The sequence below is a fragment of the Cynocephalus volans genome, chromosome X (genome assembly GCF_027409185.1).
Source record: "Cynocephalus volans isolate mCynVol1 chromosome X, mCynVol1.pri, whole genome shotgun sequence".
NCBI classification, from domain to species: domain Eukaryota; kingdom Metazoa; phylum Chordata; class Mammalia; order Dermoptera; family Cynocephalidae; genus Cynocephalus; species Cynocephalus volans.
In genome coordinates, this window is record NC_084478.1 from 100,408,316 (window position 1) to 100,431,793 (window position 23,478).

Here is a 23,478-nt window from a genome sequence, read left to right on the forward strand (position 1 = left end):
GAAGTGACCAGGAAGATAAAGGTTAGTTTAACAAGGTTTGTTTGTATAGATTTCCTTGATCCTCAATTTCCTGTCCGTGCTGATAAGAATGTTGCATTCCTTTTGGTTTAGGGAAGACATCTTTCACATGGGAATTTCATTGCCTGCTTTTAAGAAATAGAATGAAGGTCAGAGTGATCTTCTTTCTCTTGCTGCTTTTCATGTATTTTAGCTCAAAATAATTCTTATGCTAGAGTGGCATATTTGGGAGTGGTGTGTTCTTAACCCCTTCACTGCATTAGATTTCAAAGTAAGAAAAGAGCAGAATATGACACTTAAAAGGATTCTTTTGAATCTTAAAATATCTGATGGAAATTATGAAGTAGGCTTTTCTTGAATGAGTTTAAGAGGGATTAACCACATGCATTTTTTCTAACAGCTCATCAATAATCAAATAATCATACCACAGAGATAATTATCTTTCATCCTTAGAAATGTGCCCATATATTTTAAAATAAAGTTAAAGGGTAATGTTTTACTGAATCAGCTGAATTTTTAATATAAGATAGTGTTCACACATAGCAAGTAAACTGAGTTTGGTCACTTTCATTCATATAAATGAAATTGCATCTTATTTTTCTTTTTTTCTTTTTTTTTTTGTCTTTTTTTTTTTGTGACTGGTAAGGGGATCGCAACCCTTGGCTTGGTGTCATCCGCACCACGCTCAGCCAGTGAGCACACTGGCCATTCCTATATAGGATCCGAACCCGCAGCCGGAGTGCCGCTGCGCTCCCAGTGCCGCACTCTCCAGAGTGCACCACGGGGTCGGCCCGCATCTTATTTTTCTAAGTCTTCATGGCACTCATCCTATTCCAGGAACCCATTTTGCACCCCTGACTCCTCTGGTAATTAAAAAATAATAATAATAATTTACTTGTTTATAGATGTTGAATTACAAAATTAGACATTTTAAAGATCAAGAATGTGTGTCCTGGCTATTTCTATTACTATAATATAAATTTTAAAAGTCAAATAAATTCAACTATTTTGAAATATATATACCAATTATAAATTTCTATCAATTGAATCATTTATAAGACACATTTTATCCACCCCCACATTACTGCCTCAGGTTTCCACAGCACTAGTCCATTATCTTAATCCTTCTCTTCTGTCCAAAGGTGCTTTATCCATTGCCTCCTAGGGAGGGCTCACTCCTTATCTCCAGATATTTGCTTTTAAGATGATAAGCTTTTACCAGTACTTTAGAATATCAGTGAAAGTCTTTTTCACCCTTAACAAATGAATAAATATAAGATATGAAACTTCATGTGCTATAGTTCTAGTTTGGTAATTGATTCAATTTGCTTAACTGATGAGTGATTCTCCTGGAAAGTATGCCTTTTTTTGGTCATTGAAGAAGAGTAGAAAGATCCTCTATATCTAAGATGTTTTCAGAGTGTAATAAGTTTATATGAGCAACCACTTGAAGTCTAGACTTCTATAACGTTTTGATGGGTGTCTGGCTATGACAAGGGCTACTGCTAGGCTAAGGCTAAGGCTGATGTCATGAATCCTGCTCACAGCTCCAATTATAAAGCTAGGCAACCACGCTAGTTGTCGTGGCTCTTTTACCTGCTGGTAATCCTGCACTGACTGGGACGATGGTTGAGCTAAGGCTGGGTCTGGAGCTCCCAGACCTCTCTAACCCATTCACAGACTGGGTCACAAACCCTTCACATGCCAGGCTGGGTCACCAGACCCCTTCATGCAGGTCTATGAGCGAGGTAACCAGCCACACGGTCCTTGGAAGCTGCAGGTCTGGATAAAACATGGCCATGCAGGGCAGGTGCCCAAGGCAGTAAAAACCAGCCAAAGTGGCGCCGCCTTGCAGGTAAGGTGTACATACTCCACCCACACACACAATGTTTACTGAACTGCCCTGAACTGGCTTCAAGGCGAGGGGACCCTGACCAAATTGTTCCATTTCCCCAACAATGGGCAAGGACCATCAAAGCATTTATTCATGTTTCTGTTGTTTGCACTTAACACAATTGCTAATAGATGGTTGACATGTAACAAATACTTTTGGAATTTAATTGAATGGGATTTTAAAATTGTAATTCATATCACCATCTGTAAATCTTGATTCAGATCTTGTTTATCCACATTTAAGTAGTATATGAAGGTTATAACATTTTCCAAAGATGCTATCAAATTGAGTTATTAGTAACTATCTTGAAATTATTTTTGTGAAGTATATTAGTGATATTTCTTGATGTTATATTACTATATGGATGAACAAACTTAGATGTGATTCCTTCATAAAACATTGTGTTTGTGTATTTGTGTGTGTGTGTCCTCTGTAACTTCAAGATATCTCCTTTTTGTCTTTCCCTCCCATATTAAGTCTGAGGTCATATTTTTAAATTTGTACATCGCAACCTATTTTGCTGTCATTTAGATAACAGTAAAATCTCTTCCATAAATTGAACTGTGAATAGGCATTTCAAGTTTGTTTTTAAAAATCAGTCGTGAGTTGAGCAGTTGCCTTTAATTTGAATTTATCCCATCTCTTATGACCAATTTCTAACCTTAGAGTTAACCCTTTTACCATCAAGTTACTTGTGTCATTTTCTCAAAGTGGTGTAATTATTTTGCTTTATTACCACAACAAAATTTAAATAGGTTCATGGATTGGCAGTTTTAGAGGAGCATGAAAACTAACCTAATTCAACCTAAACACATTGAACAGACTTGAAGATTTGCATTTCCATGAAGCTATTGAACCAAAAATATCCATCAGCACTAAAATACATCTTTCTACAACAGAGCTAAATTAATTCTTTTGTGCCTTATTCCTATCAGGAAGCTGTAAAGGATTTTAAGTTGCCTGGTTGCCTGTGGTTGCTAGGAAAAGGTGAAGTCTTGATTTGCAATGCTTTTGCCAGGGGCTAATTTCAAAATGGAAGCAAATGTTAGAGGAGTTCACTACACTGTCTTTCTGTCCTTAAAGGAAATAACACCTGCTTCTTCCTAACTCTTTTCAGTATTACTTTTTGCAAAAACAAACAAACAAACAAACAAACAAAACAAACAACCCGCCAGCTCTTTATTTATAGCAGTAACTGAATGTGCCAATATCTTTAATTTTAACATTCTCTTTACCATTCTCTCTTAATTTAAATATTATTAGCTAACAAAATTTTCCAAAGTGCCACCAGTTCTAAATCCTGACCCTCATGCCATTTACTAATGAGTCACTTTTGTTTGGAGTCATTAAGATTTGAAAATATGTCCAAAATCTTTCTTTTTTGAAACATATCCTTTTTTCAGTAATATTGGGAATCAGTAATACTAAAAACATTTTCAGACATCCAAGAAAATATTCTATATAATTACTAGGTACAATTATATTGATTCTATGTGATGGTTGCTTATTGAAGAATTGTCAAGGTATAAATGGAAAGCACTAAAAGGCATTGTTTTGAAATCTAATAGAAACTTCAGTACCTGAAGACAGCAGTACTCTTTTAAAATTATAAAATATGACCTACTGGATTTTGTAGTATCAAATCTTTGCAATTTGTATATCTTAAACCAAACCATAGAATGCACTTCAAAAATGAGAACTTCTGAAATACTCATTGAATTTGAACATTAGTTGAACTCAGTGTTAGACCTAGAGTGACTATATTTAGTTCAAAGTATTATAAATGAAGGTACTCTAGCATTGGACAGTTTATAGAGCTTCGAAGCACAAATCTCTTTTAACAGCAATTTTTTCTTCAATGCCCTCAGATTCATAGCTCCAATTTTAACAGTATTATGATTAAACTTTTCTTCAATGTCAATAAAGCAGAATTTTGTATTTTGAAGGATGTACCAAACAATAATCAAGTCTTATTAAATAGAAAATGTGTTATTATTCTATCATTCACAGATATTACAAAATTATTATAATAAATAAAATTTATAAAATAGGTAAAATTATTCTATTTTTTGTATTATTTATTATACTATGAAAATATTTTAATAATTTAATTTTAATCCATATAGTGTCATTGGAATTGTGTTTGTTTTTATTCAAAATAGCAACATTTGTTAGTATGATCAAGTTATATAGAGATAATTTCATATCTGTGAAGTCCCCCCCCCTTTTAAATCATTTTATGCCATAGTCATCTCTATGTTAATAATACCATAACTATGTCATATGTATCATTCATCAAAAGTGAGCAGGAATACTTCCTGAATGTGAAATCATTCTAGCAATATCTACAAATTAAAGTAAAGAAAAAGTGAACTGAAAACTATGTAGGTAAGTATATGTAGTGGCTTGAAAATGTGAAACTATAAGTATATCCAGAGATATTTCATCAACTTTCCTAAGTAAGAGTGAATATATTCATATTTCAGAATTAGTTTACGATTTTAATATAATTTTGTGATTTTTGAGTGTTATAGAACTTAATTACTCAGTACATGACTTGTAATCATGATTTCTCTGATCAATTCAATGTACTTGTGATCTACAAAGAGAGAATAGGGGCAATAGAAATCCCAGAAATGTGGTCCCTAATGCTTTCAAATGCCTTAGAGTGACTAATATTATAAAGTTAGAAAGATGTCCTTTTGTGAACATCTCTTTTTGATTGATAGGAAAAATAATGATTTAAGTTTGTGAGTTTTAATTTTGTGGTTTCACTATGAGTTGTCTTGATTTATTGGTCCCTCAGTGAGTGTCAAGGTAGCAGATGTGATTAAAACAGGATATTGAGGTAAAAGGAGATATGTATTGTATAAAAATTATGAAATAATGATTTTCTAAAATTTTTCTAATCAGAGTACAGACTGACGTTACTATACAATAACATAGACCGGGTGGCTTAGAAACAACAGAAATTTATTTCTTATAATTCTGGAGGATTGGAAGTCTTAGATCAAGTTATTGACAAATCCAATTTCTGGTGGGGACCACGTCCTGGCTCACAGACAGGCATCTTCTCACTGTGTCCTTGAATGACTGAAGGGGTGGGAGTGGTCTCTGGGATTTCTTTTATAAGGGCAGTAATTCCATCCATAAAGACTCTGCTGCCCTCATGAACTACACACCTCCCAAAGGCCCTACCTCTAAATACCATCAAATTACGGACTAGGATTCAACATATAAATTTGGGGGGGACCCAAACATTCACTCTATAGTAAACTATATGCCTCAAATCACCTGAATCTTACCTCAGACCTACTAAAATCTCTCTAGCCTCTACCTTCAATTATATTCACCCCAACATTGCTTGCTACTCCCTTCCATCACTGGCAAATGTTATTGATGGAAGATGTAGCTATTTTAATAAACTCTTTGATTACCAGTGGGAATTATAAAACTTCAAATTTTTTTTAATGTAAGAAGAGTTCAAAGGAAACATTGGTCTTTTCATCTCATATTAATTTCCAGGAAGTGACACATTTTACATGGTAGTTGCTGTTTTTGGATGTGCTAATAAACACCAGGTAAAGAAGATGAAATAAATATGTTTCATGCACAACAGAATGAGTCTAAAACAAATAGACTACCAATATCCATAAACTTGACACATTAAAGAAATTGCTAGCATACTAGCTGATGTGTGTACTCTCCAATTTTATTAGGAAAATATTCTTTTTTTTTTTTTTTTTTTTAAATTTTATTTTGTCGATATACATTGTAGCTGATTAATGCTCCCCATCACCAAAACCTCCCTCCCTTCTCCCTCCCCCCCTCCCCCCCAACCATGTCCCCTCCGTTTGTCTGTTGCATCAACTTCAAACAATTGTGGTTGTTATATCTTCTTCCCCCCCCCCGCCGGTTTGTGTGTGTATGTGGTTATGTGTGTGTGTGAATTTATATATTAATTTTTAGCTCCCTCCAATAAGTGAGAACATGTGGCATTTCTCTTTCTGTGCCTGACTTGTTTCACTTAATATAATTCTCTCAAGGTCCATCCATGTTGTTGCAAATGGCAGTATTTCATTCGTTTTTATAGCTGAGTAGTATTCCATTGTGTAGATGTACCACATTTTCCGTATCCACTCATCTGATGATGGGCATTTGGGCTGGTTCCAACTCTTGGCTATTGTAAAGAGTGCTGCGATGAACATTGGGGAACAGGTATACCTTCGACTTGATGATTTCCATTCCTCTGGGTATATTCCCAACAGTGGGATGGCTGGGTCATATGGTAGATCTATTTGCAATTGTTTAAGGAACCTCCATACCATTTTCCATAGAGGCTGCACCATTTTGCAGTCCCACCAACAATGTATGAGAGTTCCTTTTTCTCCGCAGCCTCGCCAGCATTTATCGTTCATAGTCTTTTGGATTTTAGCCATCCTAACTGGGGTTAGATGGTATCTCAATGTGGTTTTGATTTGCATTTCCCGGATGCTGAGTGATGTTGAGCATTTTTTCATATGTCTGTTGGCCATTTGGATATCTTCCTTAGAGAAATGCCTACTTAGCTCTTTTGCCCATTTTTTAATTGGGTTGCTTGTTTTCTTCTTGTAAAGTTGTTTGAGTTCCTTATATATTCTGGATATTAATCCTTTGTCAGATGTATATTTTGCAAATATTTTCTCCCACTCTGTTGGTTGTCTTTTAACTCTTTTAATTGTTTCTTTTGCTGTGCAGAAGCTTTTTAGTTTGATATAATCCCATTTGTTTATTTTTCCTTTGGTTGCCCGTGCTTTTGGGGTCGTATTCATGAAGTCTGTGCCCAGTCCCATTTCCTGAAGTGTTTCCCCTATGTTTTCTTTAAGAAGTTTTATTGTCTCAGGGTGTATATTTAAATCCTTAATCCATTTTGAGTTGATTTTAGTATACGGTGAGAGGTATGGATCTAGTTTCATTCTCCTGCATATCGATATCCAGTTATCCCAGCACCACTTGCTGAAGAGGCAGTCCCTTCCCCAGTGAATAGGCTTGGTGCCTTTGTCAAAGATCAGATGGCAGTAAGTGTGTGGGTTGATTTCTGGATTCTCTATTCTATTCCATTGGTCAGTGTGTCTGTTTTTATGCCAGTACCATACTGTTTTGGTTATTATAGCTTTGTAGTATAGCTTAAAGTCAGGTAGTGTTATGCCTCCAGCTTTATTTTTTTTGCTGAGCATTGCTTTGGCTATTCGTGGTCTTTTATTGTTCCATATAAATGTCTGAATAGTTTTTTCCATTTCTGAGAAAAATGTCTTTGGAATTTTGATGGGGATTGCATTGAATTTGTATATCACTTTGGGTAGTATGGACATTTTCACTATGTTGATTCTTCCAATCCAAGAGCATGGAATATCTTTCCATCTTCTTGTGTCCTCTCTAATTTCTCTCAGCAGTGGTTTGTAGTTCTCATTATAGAGATTTTTCACCTCCTTGGTTAACTCAATTCCTAAGTATTTTATTTTTTTGGTGGCTATTGTAAATGGGCAGGCTTTCTTGATTTCTCCTTCTGCATGTTCATTATTGGAGAAAAGAAATGCTACTGATTTATGTGTGTTGATTTTGTATCCTGCTACTGTGCTGAAATCATTTATCAATTCCAACAGTTTTTTTGTAGAGGTTTTAGGCTGTTCGATATATAGGATCATGTCATCTGCAAACAGGGACAGTTTGACTTCATCTTTTCCAATCTGGATGCCCTTTATTTCCTTCTCTTCTCTGATTGCTCTGGCTAGTACTTCCAACACTATGTTGAATAGGAGTGGTGAGAGTGGGCATCCTTGTCTAGTGCCTGTTCTTAAAGGAAAAGCTTTCAGCTTTTCCCCATTCAGGATGATATTGGCAGTGGGTTTGTCATATATGGCTTTAATTATGTTGAGATACTTTCCCTCTATACCTAACTTATAGAGGGTCTTTGTCATGAATGAGTGCTGAACTTTATCAAATGCTTTTTCAGCATCTATAGAGATGATCATATGGTCCTTGTGTTTGAGTTTATTAATATGGTGTATCACATTTATTGATTTGCGTATGTTAAACCAACCTTGCATCCCTGGGATGAATCCCACTTGATCGTGATGAATAATTTTTCGTATGTGTTGCTGTATTCTGTTTGCTAGTATTTTAGTGAGGATTTTTGCATCTATATTCATCAAGGATATCGGCCTGTAGTTTTCTTTTTTGGTTATATCTTTACCTGGTTTTGGTATCAGGATGATGTTTGCTTCATAGAATGAGTTTGGGAGATTTGCGTCTGTTTCAATCTTTTGGAATAGTTTGTAAAGAATCGGTGTCAATTCCTCTTTGAATGTTTGGTAAAATTCTGCTGTGAATCCATCTGGTCCTGGGCTTTTCTTTGTTGGGAGCCTTCTGATAACAGCTTCAATCTCCTTTATTGTTATTGGTCTGTTCAAATTTTCTACGTCTTCACGGTTCAGTTTTGGGAGCTTGTGTGTGTCCAGAAATTTATCCATTTCCTCCAGATTTTCAAATTTGTTGGCGTATAGTTGTTTATAGTAGTCTCGAATGATTCCTTGTATTTCAGATGAATCAGTTGTAATATCGCCTTTTTCATTTCTAATTTTTGTTATTTGAGTCTTCTCTCTTCTTTTTTTTGTTAGCCATGCTAATGGTTTGTCAATTTTATTTATCTTTTCAAAAAACCAACTTTTTGATTCGTTGATCTTTTGAATTGTTTTTTGGTTTTCAATTTCATTCAGTTCTGCTCTGATCTTAATGATTTCTTTCCGTCTGCTAACTTTAGGATTGGATTGTTCTTGTTTTTCTAGTTCTTTAAGGTGAAGTGTTAGGTTGTTCACTTGCCATCTTTCCATTCTTCTGAAGTGAGCATTTAATGCAATAAATTTTCCCCTCAATACTGCTTTTGCAGTATCCCACAGGTTTTGGTATGATGTATCATTGTTTTCATTAGTTTCAATAAACTTTTTGATTTCCTGCTTGATTTCTTCTTGGACCCATATGTCATTAAGTAGAATGCTGTTTAATTTCCATGTGTTTGTATAGTTTCCAGAGTTTTGTTTGTTATTAATTTCTAGTTTTAATCCATTGTGGTCTGAGAAGATACATGGGATAATTCCAATTTTTTTGAATTTATTGAGACTTGATTTGTGACCTAATATGTGATCTATCCTGGAGAATGATCCATGTGCTGATGAGAAGAATGAATATTCTGAGGTTGTTGGGTGGAATGTTCTGTAGATATCTGCCAATTCCAATTGGTCTAGAGTCTTGTTTAGATCTTGTGTTTCTCTACTGATTCTTTGCCTAGATGATCTGTCTAATATTGACAGTGGAGTGTTCAGGTCCCCTGCTATTATGGTATTAGTGTCTATTTCCTTCTTTAGGTCTAATAGAGTTTGTTTTATAAATCTGGCTGCTCCAACATTGGGTGCGTACATATTTATGATTGTTATGTCTTCTTGATGGATCAGTCCTTTTATCATTAAGTAGTGTCCCTCATTGTCTCTTTTTATGGTTTTTAGTTTAAAGTCTATTTTGTCAGATATAAGAATAGCCACTCCAGCTCGTTTTTCTTTTCTGTTTGCATGGTAAATCTTTTTCCATCCTTTCACTCTTAGTCTGTGTGAATCTTTATGGGTGAGGTGGGTCTCTTGTAGGCAGCATATAGTTGGGTCCTGCTTTTTGATCCAGTCAGCCAGTCTGTGTCTTTTAATTGGGGAATTTAAGCCTTTAACATTAAGAGTTGTTATTGAAAGGTGTTGATTTATTCCTAGCATTTTATTGGTTGTTTGGTTGTCTTAGGTGTCTTTTGTTCCTTGCTTTCTGATTTACTGTTTGGTTTCTTTGTTTGTTGGTTCCTTAGGTTGTAGATAGTGTTTTTGTTAGCTTGTTTTCTCTTCATGAATGCCATTTTTATTGTACTAGCAGGTTTAGATTTTTCTTAGGTTTTTATGGCAGTGGTAGTTATTTTTCAGGAACCAAACCCAGTACTCCCTTGAGGATTTCTTGTAAGGGTGGTCTTGTGGTAGTGAACTCCCGCAGTTTTTGTTTGTCTGAGAAATATACTATTTGCCCCTCATTTCGGAAGGATAGCCTTTCAGGGTAGAGTATTCTTGGCTGGCAATCTTTGTCTTTTAGTATTTTGAAAATATCATCCCATTCCTTTCTAGCTTTTAGGGTTTGTGATGAAAAGTCTGATGTTAACCTGATTGGGGCTCCCTTATAGGTGATTTGACGCTTCTCTCTTGCAGCTTTTAAGATTCTCTCTTTGTCTCTGAGTTTTGCCAATTTGACTATGACATGTCTTGGAGAAGGCCTTTTTGGGTTGAATACGTTTGGAGATCGTTGAGCTTCCTGGATCTGAAGATCTGTGATTTTTCCTATACCTGGGAAGTTTTCTGCCACTATTTTGTTGAATATGTTTTCAATGGAATCTCCATTTTCCTCCCCTTCTGGAATACCCATGACTCGGATATTTGAGCGCTTGAGGTTGTCTGATATCTCTCTCAGATTTTCTTCCATGTCCTTGATTCTTTTTTCTTTCTTTTTGTCTGCTTGTGTTATTTCAAACAGCCCATCTTCAAGTTCAGAGGTTCTCTCTTCAACTTCGACAAGCCTGCTGGTTAAACTCTCCGTTGTGTTTTTTATTTCGCTGAATAACTTCTTCAGTTCAGCAAGTTCTGCTACATTTTTTTTCAGGACATTGATTTCCTTGTATATTTCCTCTTTCAGATCCTGTATACTTTTCCTCATTTCATCATGATATCTAGCTGAGTTTTCTTGTATCTCATTCAGTTTCCTTAGAATTATCACTCGAAATTCCTTGTCAGTTATTTCAAGGGCTTCTTGTTCTATAGGATCTAGAGTATGAGATTTATTAACTTTTGGTGGTGTACTTTCTTGATTTTTTGTATTTCTGGTGTCTTTTTTTTGGTGTTTATTCATTGTGGCAGGGGGTTTCACAGTCCACCGGTTTAAGACTAATGACTAACTAGGATGTTGCTGTGGTTGCCAATTTGGTATGGCTCCCGCCGTGACTGCTCAGTTGGCCTCTAGTGTCTTGTGTGTGTGGTTGCCTCGGGTCTTGGGCTTCTCCGGGGATCCACCTTTCTGGTCAGCTTGTACTCTGCTGGGCTGGTGGATCACGTACCACAGGGTGTGTGATCTCTGTTGAGCTTTCACTTTCTGTACAGGACTTCTCCCCGTTCCGTGTGCTCTGGCCCAGGCTGTTAGATCGTGCAGTGGCGGCCCCACCGGGTGTGTGGTTTCTGTCGAGTCTCCGCCTCCCTGGCCGCACGTCTCCCCCCTCTGTGCACACTGTGCTGGGCTGGGGCGTGTCTTCTGCACCCCTCGTCTATCAGCTGGGCCTTCAAGACCCTGCTCAGCACCGCCTCGCCCAGGAAGTCTACCAGGTTTCTGCTAGGCACAGACGACCGGTCTCTCTGGGTGCCTTTGTAGCACTGTGTAGATCTTTCTCGGGTCTTGTTCACCTTTGTATCCCCCCGGTATAAACCGAGTCTAGTGCCCGCCTGCAGCCTGCTCTCTGGCAGGTTCAAGCGGACCTGGGAACTCTCCTACCACACTATTCCCAACCAGAAACTCGTTAGGCTTTTTTCCAAACTGGTGGTCGCAGAGATGGTATCTGCCTCCCAGTAACAGGAAGTTTACCGGGGCGGAGTCCAGGGTGTGGTGGAGTGACAGTCGGCCCGCCCGTACTTCCTAGCCCTCCCAAAACTGGTCGGGACGCCCCACACCCCCAGCCCTGCCAGAGAACCGCGGAGGGAGTGGGAGAGGAGGTCGGCCCGCAGGGTCCGGAAAGCCCCGCGCCAGGCCAAGCAAATGGGCTCAGTGATGGCCGAGCAGGGCGGAGCTGCCCGCACCTGGGAAAATGGAGGCAGCACCGGGGGAGTGAGTGGCCTGGTGGTGCAGGCGGGAGCCACGTGGGCATCCACCCCCCGAACAGAGCTGTGCCAGGGATCACTCACAGTGCTGTGCCAGGTCGGGCGCTCGCTCTGTCTCTGGTTTGTTGCCTTCCGTGTTCTCGGCGCTGCCGCCTCGGGCTGTTCAGTCGCGGCGCCGCTCGGGCGCTCCCAGGAATCTTCTTTAATGCCGGCCTGAAACCTCGAATCCTGAATAGGGCAGCTGGCCGCCTTCAGTGCGGCCCCAGCCTCCGGGATCCTGGCTGCATCCACAGCAGCCCTGGCGCCGTGTTCCCTGTTTCAAGACTCGCTTTTGCAGCTAAGAATCAGTTCTTTTCCTGCTCCACACTTCAAAGCTGTTGCCTGTAAATGAGGCAGCCTCTCCTGCCGGGGGCAAAGTGGCGTTGAGCCCCCACAACCGGCCAGCAGCAGCAGTCCTCCCTTAAGAGATGGCCAGAGGAAGGTCCACAAATTTCCCGGCTGCCTGAGGCCCAGTGGCCACCTTTTCCACCTCAGCTACTCCGCGCCAGCCGCCGCAGCCGCCGCCATCTTGAAACCAGGAAAATATTCTAATCATTATTTTTAAACTGGTATTTGTTCACCATCACATACTTTTTTGTTGTCATTTCTCTAACATTAAACAAGAGAATATTTTGATCCAATTGTTTATGCAATTAATGACAATGCCTGGTTTTTCCTCTTTCACTATATGTTGCATAATTATTCCAACCTATATAATTCAAGTCAGAAACCATCTGTTGCTTAAATGAAATTTGATTTGTTTAAAATGCATCAATTAAACAGACATGTTGTGTAACTATGGCAATGGGAGAATTATTTTGCAAATATAAAGAAGTGACACCAGAGACAAAGCACCATTCAAAACGAATGGTAGCTTCTTTCATGGAAACAAATTTTCAAATAACTTAACTACTAGACAAAGTTAACTTGACTAACATTCTAAGAAATAACATGATTATTTAGATCATATGTGATCTCTGTGTATCTCCCAAACCCATTTTATCACTGACAATAGACAGTTAAGTATTTTAGGCTGACCTTGTTAATTATGCTAGTAGATTACATGGACAAAAAAGAGGGTTAGTAGGATCGCAAGAGTTCTGAAAGCCATATCAAATTAGAATGGGAGTAGTAGCTTGGAATAGGAAGACTTGTATGTGAGGATTAACTATCTTCAAACACTGGAAAGCTTGTCATATAGAAGAAGAATCACACTGACTCTATGTAGCTACAGAAGGTGGATCTAGGGATAACTGGTGGAATTTCTCCTTCTGTCAGTGATTCCATTTTTAGCAGCTAGTAACACTGTGAGCTGGAGAACCAGATAATCAAGGTTGTTAAAGCTAAATATAAAAGCAGAGTAGAGGAGATATGATTCTGGGCATGAACTTTGTGATAAATACTTCAATAATTCACATGCGTTTACCTCCTTTCCCCCTTACTTCCTGGTATATGGCTGTTTTCTGGATAGTTGGGACTACCAGATAACTGGTTCTAGATAATCAAGGTGCTTTGGTCATTCCTAAGCACGTAAGTCACTAAACATACATGTGGTTAGCACCAAAAACAATGTAGACATTTCTTCTACACTCTTTGTTGACTGAAACTTGGGTTTTTCATTGAGACTATGGTCTATTTCTATTTTAATATTTGGTTTTAATACTGCTTAATGGCCTTTTTGGACTCATGCCAGTCTAAAAGCATATTAAGTTTGAAATCTGTTGTATTTTAATTGCTAGTCTAACAATTGTAGTTTCTCAAACATTTGCAATAATGCTATTTCATTTCAAAGTTCTCACGACTCTGGTAATGACCAGTTTAACAATTTACAATCCACAGTACTCAGAAAGAAGCTTTCTCCTGCCTATCTACAAATAGATTATTGCCATTCTGATTGATCTTAAGTGAATAATGACTCAAGGAAAGATGCCCTCATGTAATGCCATGTAGTCTTCTAACCATCAACTAACTCTGCAAAAAAAAAAAAAATTGCCAAGTGACATGAAAAATGTAGTTGCAGAATAGTCAGAGCTAAGAGAACACCAGATTCTGGGACAACTGAGCATCATGAAGAACTTCTTGCATATGCTAGCAATATGATACTAAAAAAAGCCTTGAAGTATAAAAACCTTAGGAACAGAGATGTGAAAGGGACCATGAGAAATGAGACAGACTATTCAAATTTTATGAAACAGAACAGTGAAAAAACAATTAGGTCAATTGATCTATCCTACAAGATCACTTGAATTGAAAAAGTAGGAGGTTTTATGACTACAAATTACAGGGTCAAATATTAAAAGCCTGCTATGAAATAAAAAGGGCCTGCTATGTCACCTGGGAGTTTTTACACTAGGAATTATGATCTTCAAGTGGGATATGTGAGCTGGCCGTATAATGCAGACAAAAATCTTGAGTTGATTTTCTAACTAAGCTATTTTCACATTTTACTTTATGCTATATTGAAGAATTATAAATTATTTTGTTAAGAGACTGTACCCATGGGAAAATGCAGAAACCCTCTGACATCCAGAATGAAGCTGTTGATTGTTATAGAGTATGGGAACTCATTAGCTTAAAATATGTTTAATAGTTTGATATTCAGAATGTTTTATATATGAATCAAAAACAATGCTGCATATGAGAATTCTAATAAAAATAACAACCCTACGTGTGGTTACCCTTTCTAATCAGAGTTACTGGTGAATCTAAAGGAAGGCCAGGTCAGGGTGTATTAGAATTGGAGTCTGTGGGAGTGCAAGATTGTATGATAAGTTTGAAAACTTTGACAGGTAATTTTAATGAGCCTTCAAGAACATGAAACTCAAACACTCCAAAATAAGAATCACAGGCCAGCCTATCTGCATGCAGCGTCTCTGGCACCAGATTAACCTTTCTAAAATGCCACTTGCATCATGTTATGGAAATGTAACAATGATATTCACCTGATGTTTAGTATGGAATTATGCCTTCATGAGGTATAAAGGACACAAGAATGTTGGGGATTTGATATTTTGCCTGTAAATTATTCATCTGTGTGACACCAGTATAATTTTTGAGTGTTTATATGTTCTGGAATTTTGATTGATGTGAGCTAAAAATGAGTCTTGTAGGTTTTAGAGAGAGGCATCTTGTGTTAATTCTCTCTGTTACTGGCATAAAATAACTAGCCATTCAGGGCAGACATTTATTCATGAAAAATCCAGGATTTATTTCCCTCCCATAAGTCACCATTACAGTCAGTAGATTTGTTTTAATTATATGCCACAGCTTCCTTGAAGGGCTGCCGACAGACAAATTATGATATGGTCATTAAAGTAATAGCCATTTTATATTACACAGTAATCTTCTTCAACATGTGAAAAAAAAAGAAAATGATTTATCTTTCTCTCTGAGAAACCTAAGGAATGATTTTCTTGAAATAGTTAATACTTCCATATATACTGGATAAGAAAAATACCTCTGTATTTTGAATACCCCCATATTATGAATCTGAGCAGGAAAGTGCCATCAGAGATTAAGGATTCATCCACTAAAATGTTAAGGCCAAGTAATTTAAACCCAGTTTCCAGAACTAGGTTCATATAATTGTTTTTCATATACAGTTCATATAATTGTTTTTTGTTCAGTTCTATCTGGAAGTGTCATAGATTGCAAAGTGCAACCTCAAGTAATAATCATTAAAGTAACAGTAGGAAACAATAACTGAATGCTCCTATCCCACCAAAAGTTACATTTTGGGAAACCTCTAAAATAATTCCTTAAAAATTAAGTTCTAACAATTTCACTTAAAATATTTCATGGAGATTTTATAAAACAATGGACAACCAAACTAATCATATTTGTACAAATATAGAGCCTCCTGTAAGTTTACTGAATAAAGAAATAGAATACTGCATTTAACTGATTGAATATAGTTTGCTTGCTTGCTATGGAGTACAGAAATAAGTACAACAGTGTTTCAGACTGTAAATTTTGAAAATGAGAATTGAGAAAGAAATCAAATCCGTAGTAGGTGGTTGAATATTAGACTATTTTACCATGATATAAGGCCCCTTATGACCAAAAACACTATGGTCTACCCTTGAGGCATTCTGATAATCAATAATATAAACTAATATAAACAAGAGAGTTTATTAATATGTGTATTTTACAATTGAACCTTCAAAATGTAAATGTGAAAAAGTCAAATGTAAGAACTACATTTCAGGAACGAGGTGGTGGTGGCGCTCGCTGGTGGTATATTTACGTGCATTCAGGATGGGACAAAAAGCAGTGAGTTGTGTTTACTAAAGGGGGTCATTAAAAACTTACACATCCTCTCTTATTTACCCCTAAGGGAATTTAATTTATGGGTGTCAAGAGGATGGAGGAGATCACATGGCCAGGCTAATTCCAGATTCATTCTAGGGCATTCCTTTGCAATGGCTTTTAGTAAGTTACTGCATGGTGTCCTAACATGGGATAATATCTCTTTTACTTAAATTGCCTTACTATTTTCTGTATACATAAGCAAGTGAACACAAAATTTCATTTCCCTTACATCGAAAAGTAACCTGCTTAGTCCCTACTTCTATCATTTTGACACAACCTTACCTGCTATACACTGGCAATTTCAATTCTCTTGGAATATATGACTGCATGGTTAACCAGCACAAGTTAAATTCTAGATTTGTTTGTTTTTGTCAGCAGTGTTTTCTTATTCATAGATTCCAAGTCTAACACTTTAAACAACTTTAAATAATAAAAATCTATTGCACACACACAACACATGCACATAATACATATATCATGTATTCATAATCTACATTACTTAAAATATATTACTTGTGTCTTAATAGGAAATTAAAATATCCCTTAACAGTTATGCATAGTGGTGGAAATGATTATAAATTAGTCTCATGCTGAACTGGCTTATTTTACATACAGTGATTTTTGATCTATGCATTAAGCATTATTTTGATTTTAAGTTATATACTATAGCCAATTGTAGGTAAATTTCCACAGTCTGTTTCAGACATTTTTAAATGCTGCTATTTTTACAGGTCTTGCATTTTTAAATGGTTTATGAGTATAAATGCATCTATTTTACCTGAAATGGCTAAAAATATATTAACAATGATAAATAATTTTTGGAATTACAACTAGATGGTTTACAACTAAGTGATTGAAAGAGGGGACCTAAAGGACAATTATTTGATCATTCTCAAAACTGTAAATAAATTGTATGCATTTTTTGTATAAAGAACTTCTTTATAAACCCATTGTCAAGTTATTGACAATATTTTAGTTAATTTATTTGTTAGAATGCAAAGGCTTAGTTAGTACTTTTAAACTTTAAACTCTAAGCAGCTAATTTTTTTCTAAACTTTTATGAAACTCTCTGCTTTTGAAGAATACAGCATTGATGTTTATTTCTGTGGACCCCTACTAAATATCTTTAGTACTAATAAACCACAGGGTGACCGACAGGCTGAGTAATCCTTGTATTTTAATGCCCTCTTACGTGATGAAATGCTTGTGTGACTGATGGATCTAAATGACAAAATCAGTGTGACCTTGAGATTTTGTCTGTATAATAGAGGTGTTCAGAAGACGACCTCACCTTTTGTTTTACTCTTTTCACCACTGGTTCTAGATACAAAGACTAACAGAAAGAGTGATATTGAGTAGGCAGAAGCACAGAAAAAAAGATTTCAGCTATATCATTTCCCTGAACAATGCTTTAAATTCTGGAAGTTACATTGTAGTTTAATCATATAATACAATTAGTGTTACTCTCCACAGCTTCCTTGAGACCCAACACATGAATCAGCAAAACAAGACCAAATCTGCCTTCTGAACTCCCCAATATTACTCTGTTCCAGCAAGTTTTTCTTTTATTCAGTCTATTTTGTGCCCAGACTAATTCTCTTAAGAATTACCTCAACCAACACCACCAGTGAATCCCCTTAACAGGCCCAAAGGGATCCTGACTGGCTATAACACTTACATTTAGAAAACCAGCAGCCTCTTTCTTATTAAAATGAGTGATTCTATGATTATAAACATATTCCACAAAATATTATATATTTACATATGTTAGTCATTTCTTCATATTTTATTGAGACTTTAATATATAGATAATAGCTATAAAATTAAAGAGGATTCAAGTTAGCTACTTAAATATTATATACATCTGTCATAATTCCATATTATTTCTTCTTATCAGATTGAAGTATGATATTCAAATGTTTTCATACGTCCATCTGAAGAAATTGCTGTCAAATCTGAATTTACAAAAGTATATACATTCTGTCATGGAAATGCCTAGTACCTAAATTCATGTGACCTTTGATGTATGTAAATCTCTTAAATAACTATCTCTAATTTGCATCTTTCATGCTGCCAGTTGTTTAATGTTTTGGTTGATCTCTTGTTACATTGTAAACTATTCCTAATCTTTGGGGACATAAACAATTATCCTTCTCATTTTTTAGGTCAGGAATTTAGATAGTGCACAGCAGAGATTGCTATCTCTGCTCCACAATGACTGGTGTCTTAAATAGGGTGGCTCAAATGTCTGGAGATGGCTGGGATGGCTTCAGTGAGACCATCAGCTGGAATGTCCATAATGGGTTCTTCACATACATGTCTGGCACCTGAACTGGAGTGACTGAATGCTGGGCCTCTCTGGTTATTGTACTGTCTTTTTATGCAGTCTTTCCACATGACTACCTTGAACTTCCTCAAAGTATGGCAGTTTCCCAGTAGTCAAACTTCTTTCCATGTAGCTGGTTACCCCCAGAGTGAGTACTACAAGGGAGCACGGGAGAAATATCAAGGTTTGATTACACGGGGCCTGCACAGATTTGGTGTGTTTAGGGCCTACATAAGAGTCTGAATACCAAGAGGTGAGATCCATTGAGGAGGTTATCTTTGGAGACTAGCTATTATATATAGCAGTGCTGCAAACAAAAATGTTGCTGCATCTGGTGGAGATATTACCCTTACCGGATGTCATGAATCTCTTGTTTTGGAAACCAAATGCTTCATCACTATATTTTGACTTGTATATATTTTTCATGTTCTGCTATAATTACCATTTACAATGATACGTATAGTTTTTTTTTTTTTTATAATTACCATCAACTGTTATTCATACCATGTATTTTTAAGAGTAGAATCAATTTAAATGAATTTCAATTTAAAATCTTGCCCTTAAGATTCTTCTAAAAGATGATTTGTATTTTTAATTTTCTAAGCTTACATGATTGAATAAATTTGTGTTATTTACTGTTTCAGCCCACCAGAATCTTACAGTTATAGCAATAAAATTTTGCTATATTTGTCCATGCTTGTTATTCAAAACATGAATTCTTGTCAAATAATAGCTAAATAAATCTGTGCTCAAATAATGATGAGAATTACCAATGTGTGCAAATGCCTACGAAGGCTGGCAGCTTCTTGCTTTAGAACAAGTTGACTTTCATTCTGCATCTGGATGTGCCCTGTTTAGAAATACAGTAGAAGCAACTCTCCTGCCAGGTGAAGCAGGTTTGAACACAGAGCTGCCTGTTCACAAAAGCCTGAAATTGTTCACAACTCAAGATCCTGTTACTGTGCCTTTACCAGATAGCTGAAATAATACATTTTCTAAATTGGATGCATTAAGCAATTATTCAGATCATGGCTGAAACCCTCTAATTTTCTTTCTTCCTCTCAGTCCCAGCGGCGTGTCACATTTCACCTACCAGAAGGCTCTCAGGAAAGCAGCAGTGATGGTGGACTGGGAGACCATGATGCAGGCAGCCTTCCCAGCACCTCCCATGCCTTGCCCCTTGGCTATCCTCAGGAGGAGTACTTGGATCATGCCGCACCCAACAACCGCACTGAAGGGGATGGCAACTCTGATCCTGAATCTAGTAAGTGGTACATCCCTAGTCCCTCAATATGAATGAGTTTACTGTGTTTGCGAGTCAGACTATCACAGCCGTAATAACACGGGTGAATTCATTATGCTACTATGAATAGTAACACATTCTTAAAAGGCAAACATACAGAATTAAGTGGATTGCATATATGCAGCAGTTGCTAATATTTGAAATGTGTGATCATAACTACTCTGAATGAAATTCATTATGAAATTAATTCTAGTCATTTTGTTTAGGCATAGGTAGGATTTTCCATTTCTGTGTACATATATATTTAAATGTGTCTAATTAGCTGTTCTATTTTATTCATTATAATTTATTTGTGTAGGTATAATTTATTTTCTAGTTTTTATTTCTATTTTTAAAAGTTAAGAACCATTGGCAGTTGTTCACTTTTGGGGGAAATAAGAGATCCTGACTCCAATATAGGAGAGTTGGTCTGAGGTTTTCAATAATGTACTGAAATCACACTCTTATGCTATGCTACTACTTAGAAAGGTATTTGGACTTGGACTTCAGACAGAAGTCATGAAAGCTATGTTTTGTAAATTCCAAAGATGTTGAACTCTTAAAAAGGATCATGAAGTTGATATTAAACAGAAAACTTCATTAAATTTATTATCTTGAACATGTAGTGAGCATCCTTGCTTTCTTATAATTATGGGAAATATAAAATTTGATAAGGTATACATATCTCAGAAGATTCTTGAAATTCCAAGAAGCTATCATTTGCTCCAGATATGTGTTATATACATAAAAGTGTGTAGGGACAAAAGAGCACACCATGTGTGTGAAAGAGACTAGGTATAAACTATAGGTATAAACCAATATTAAGAAAATGGGCCAAATAAGAATAAACATAAAATTAAGTAACATAAACTACAAATTTTGAAAGGCTACTTTGAGCATTGTGGATTGCATGGATACATAATTTAAATAAAGCATCTAGGCTTTAGAACAAAATGGCTTCCCCATCATTGTGTTTTAATTTCTTATTTTTGAAACTTCAAAAATGGGTACATAACTATGCTACCTACCCTAAATGAATTCTTGTGCAGTATATGCATGTATTGAAACAACACATTGTACCCCACAAATATGCACAAGTAAATGTAAAAATAAAAAAATAAGAAGTTAAAAAAAGTAAAGGAAATGTATGGATTAAACATCAACGTATAATCTAAGGCTAAACATAGGAAACCAATGACAACATAACATCAACATTTTTCTCTGTCCAAGTGTAGATGCTGGATATTAAAGCGGTTTTCAATATAAAAATATTAGAGACTTGTGAGTCACCTAGTTCAGAAAATCCTAAACATCTGCTATCTCCATTTTCAATTTTATACTTAGAATAAAAAGTGATCAGCATTTGTTCTGACGATGACAAATTCTCCCATAACATGCATTGCTAATCTACTTTTCATTTACTTTGTACAACATGACATAATGAAATACATAATTTCTGGTGGAAATTTCTGGTAGAAATACATAAGTGTGATTATATTTGCTTCTATAAAGAACTCAGAGCCAATCTCTAATAAGAATGTTATCATAAGTAACAAATATGCATAAAGCAAAGGTGTCCTTGATTTTTTCACTTCATAAATTATCATTTTGATTGTAGACCTATCATGCCCTGTTAACAGATAAGAATATAGAGATGGAATAAGCACCATTTTTATAAACTAGAAAGAATTGATTTCTTTGCACATGACATGTGTTGCTAAGCGCCTTTCATAGAGGATTGCATAGCAACAATTAAAGAGTAAACTCAGATTAAGTATCTACAGGGTGGATCTAACCCTGAAATAAACTTTCAAATTAAATGAGACTAAGAAGGGATATAACTGACAGTAATAGGGAAAGAATAGTTATGCAGAAAGAAAGATACAACATTCACAATAATACATTGAACTTTCAAAAGGAGAACTGAGGTTACTAGAAGCGGGAAGGGAGGGGGGAAGGAAGAATTGATAAAGGGCCATGAAGAGCAATGACAGTGTATGTTATTGAATAATTATTCTTATTTGAGCATCACATATTGCTCAGGATTATTGCTCAGAAATCCTGATATTCAACTCTGTACCCCACACATATGTACATTCAACTGTTACAGAAAAAAATTAATAAAAAAATAAAATTAAATATAGCTTTATTGATTCTTATTATATGTAGTAATAAGTAGTTGTTTTAAAATATATTCAAATGAAGATTTCTTTACAGGAACTGATTTTATTTATAGTTAAGGATGTAAGTCCTAGCAAAAATTTATTAGCCAACATACTTAAAGCCTTTTTTTAAAAAAAGTTTGTTTCTAGTTAACACTAAATATTTCTCTCCTCCAATCATATTGACATTGTTATTTTGATCATTGAATATTTTGCTCATAATTACTCTCCAGAATGAAGTAATTACAACTTCCATGGTAACAAAATTTATAGCTCTATAGGCCTTATTTTAAAATTGGGATGATTGTAGGCAATAATAATAATAGTAAGGCAAATAATACATTTTGCTACTTGTTATTTTAATTAATGTATGCAAAGGATAGTGATAATTAAAAATGTATGTTTATTTATGCACAAATCTAACAATAATGTTGGGTCAATGTTTAAAAGTTATTTTTACTATGACTAATATTAACAACCTGCTCTACTACTAAGCCTGAAACCTCCCTCTAAATCATGTTCCAAGATAATATTTTGGTGAGGTATTCCTTTTTGGACAATAAAGGAACTTATAACAAGTTTAAGAAACACAATATTTTATTTGAAGTTTTATTTATCTTAATATGGCATACTAGTGAGATATTTAATATACTATGTGTCCGTGTGAGTGTGTGTGTGTGTTTTGTTTTGATTAAAAAGAAGAAATAACTGATGCAGAATTCACCGTAGCAAAGTAATCTCTTTAAGCTAATACTGATGTTAAGGTACTTTGATTCTTCAAAAAGAAAGTCTATAGCTCCTCTGAAATAGTACACAATAATGGGTTTTGTTATATGGAGCAGATGCCAATAAACTGTGCAGCATTAGTCAATAGCACCAAGAACAGGAATGTAAACTGTTAAAGGAAGTAAATCCTGTCCTCAAGCAATAGAATTAATTTATACAGCTCCCATTTCATATTTTGAAATGTATTACCTCCTCAGTCTGCTTTCTTTGCTGCTAATGAATTGCCCAAAATAGCACATATTCTGAAATCCCTTGTAAGTTCACAAAAAAAGGTAGAAATACAATTTTTATGAATATATTTCCCCAAAATTTGCTAAAGGGATTTATTAATAGTACTTTGAAAATATAATTCCCTGGTTGATAAAAATCTGCTGATCAGGTGAAGAAATTATGCAATCCATTCTCTTAAGTCTTCTGCCAAAAATATTAACTTTCCTTTTTAAGAGAAAGAAGAAACAAGCAAACTCAATCCAATTATTACTCTTTTCAAGAGAGAAGTTTAATGAAATATCCTGTCCTATTTTATCCCAAGGCTTTATGAATTTTTAAATTTCACAATTGCAATGTCCTCACTTTCGCCTCTGGTATGAAGTTCACTTAATGCTATTCTATGCACTGCTGTCTTCCTTGGATAACAGCCTGTTTGCCAGACCTTTTCCCCTACCATTGCCCCATCAAATTATGTGTACCATTTCCAATGGACCCTGCTCTTCGAAGCAAGCTAATTTGGTAAAAACAAAACC

General features: G+C 35.9%; 1 protein-coding gene across 5 annotated transcripts in view; it reads left to right on the forward strand.

The window, feature by feature from the left end:
- The window catches only part of PCDH11X (protocadherin 11 X-linked), a 671,252-nt gene that overhangs the window by 448,217 nt on the left and 199,557 nt on the right, over positions 1 to 23,478 (forward strand). For all 5 annotated transcript variants that reach the window (XM_063084040.1, XM_063084041.1, XM_063084043.1 and 2 more), the window contains one exon: positions 19,571 to 19,769. In XM_063084040.1, coding sequence (XP_062940110.1) covers positions 19,571 to 19,769 — 199 coding nt within the window. The remainder of the gene's footprint in view (positions 1 to 19,570; positions 19,770 to 23,478) is intronic.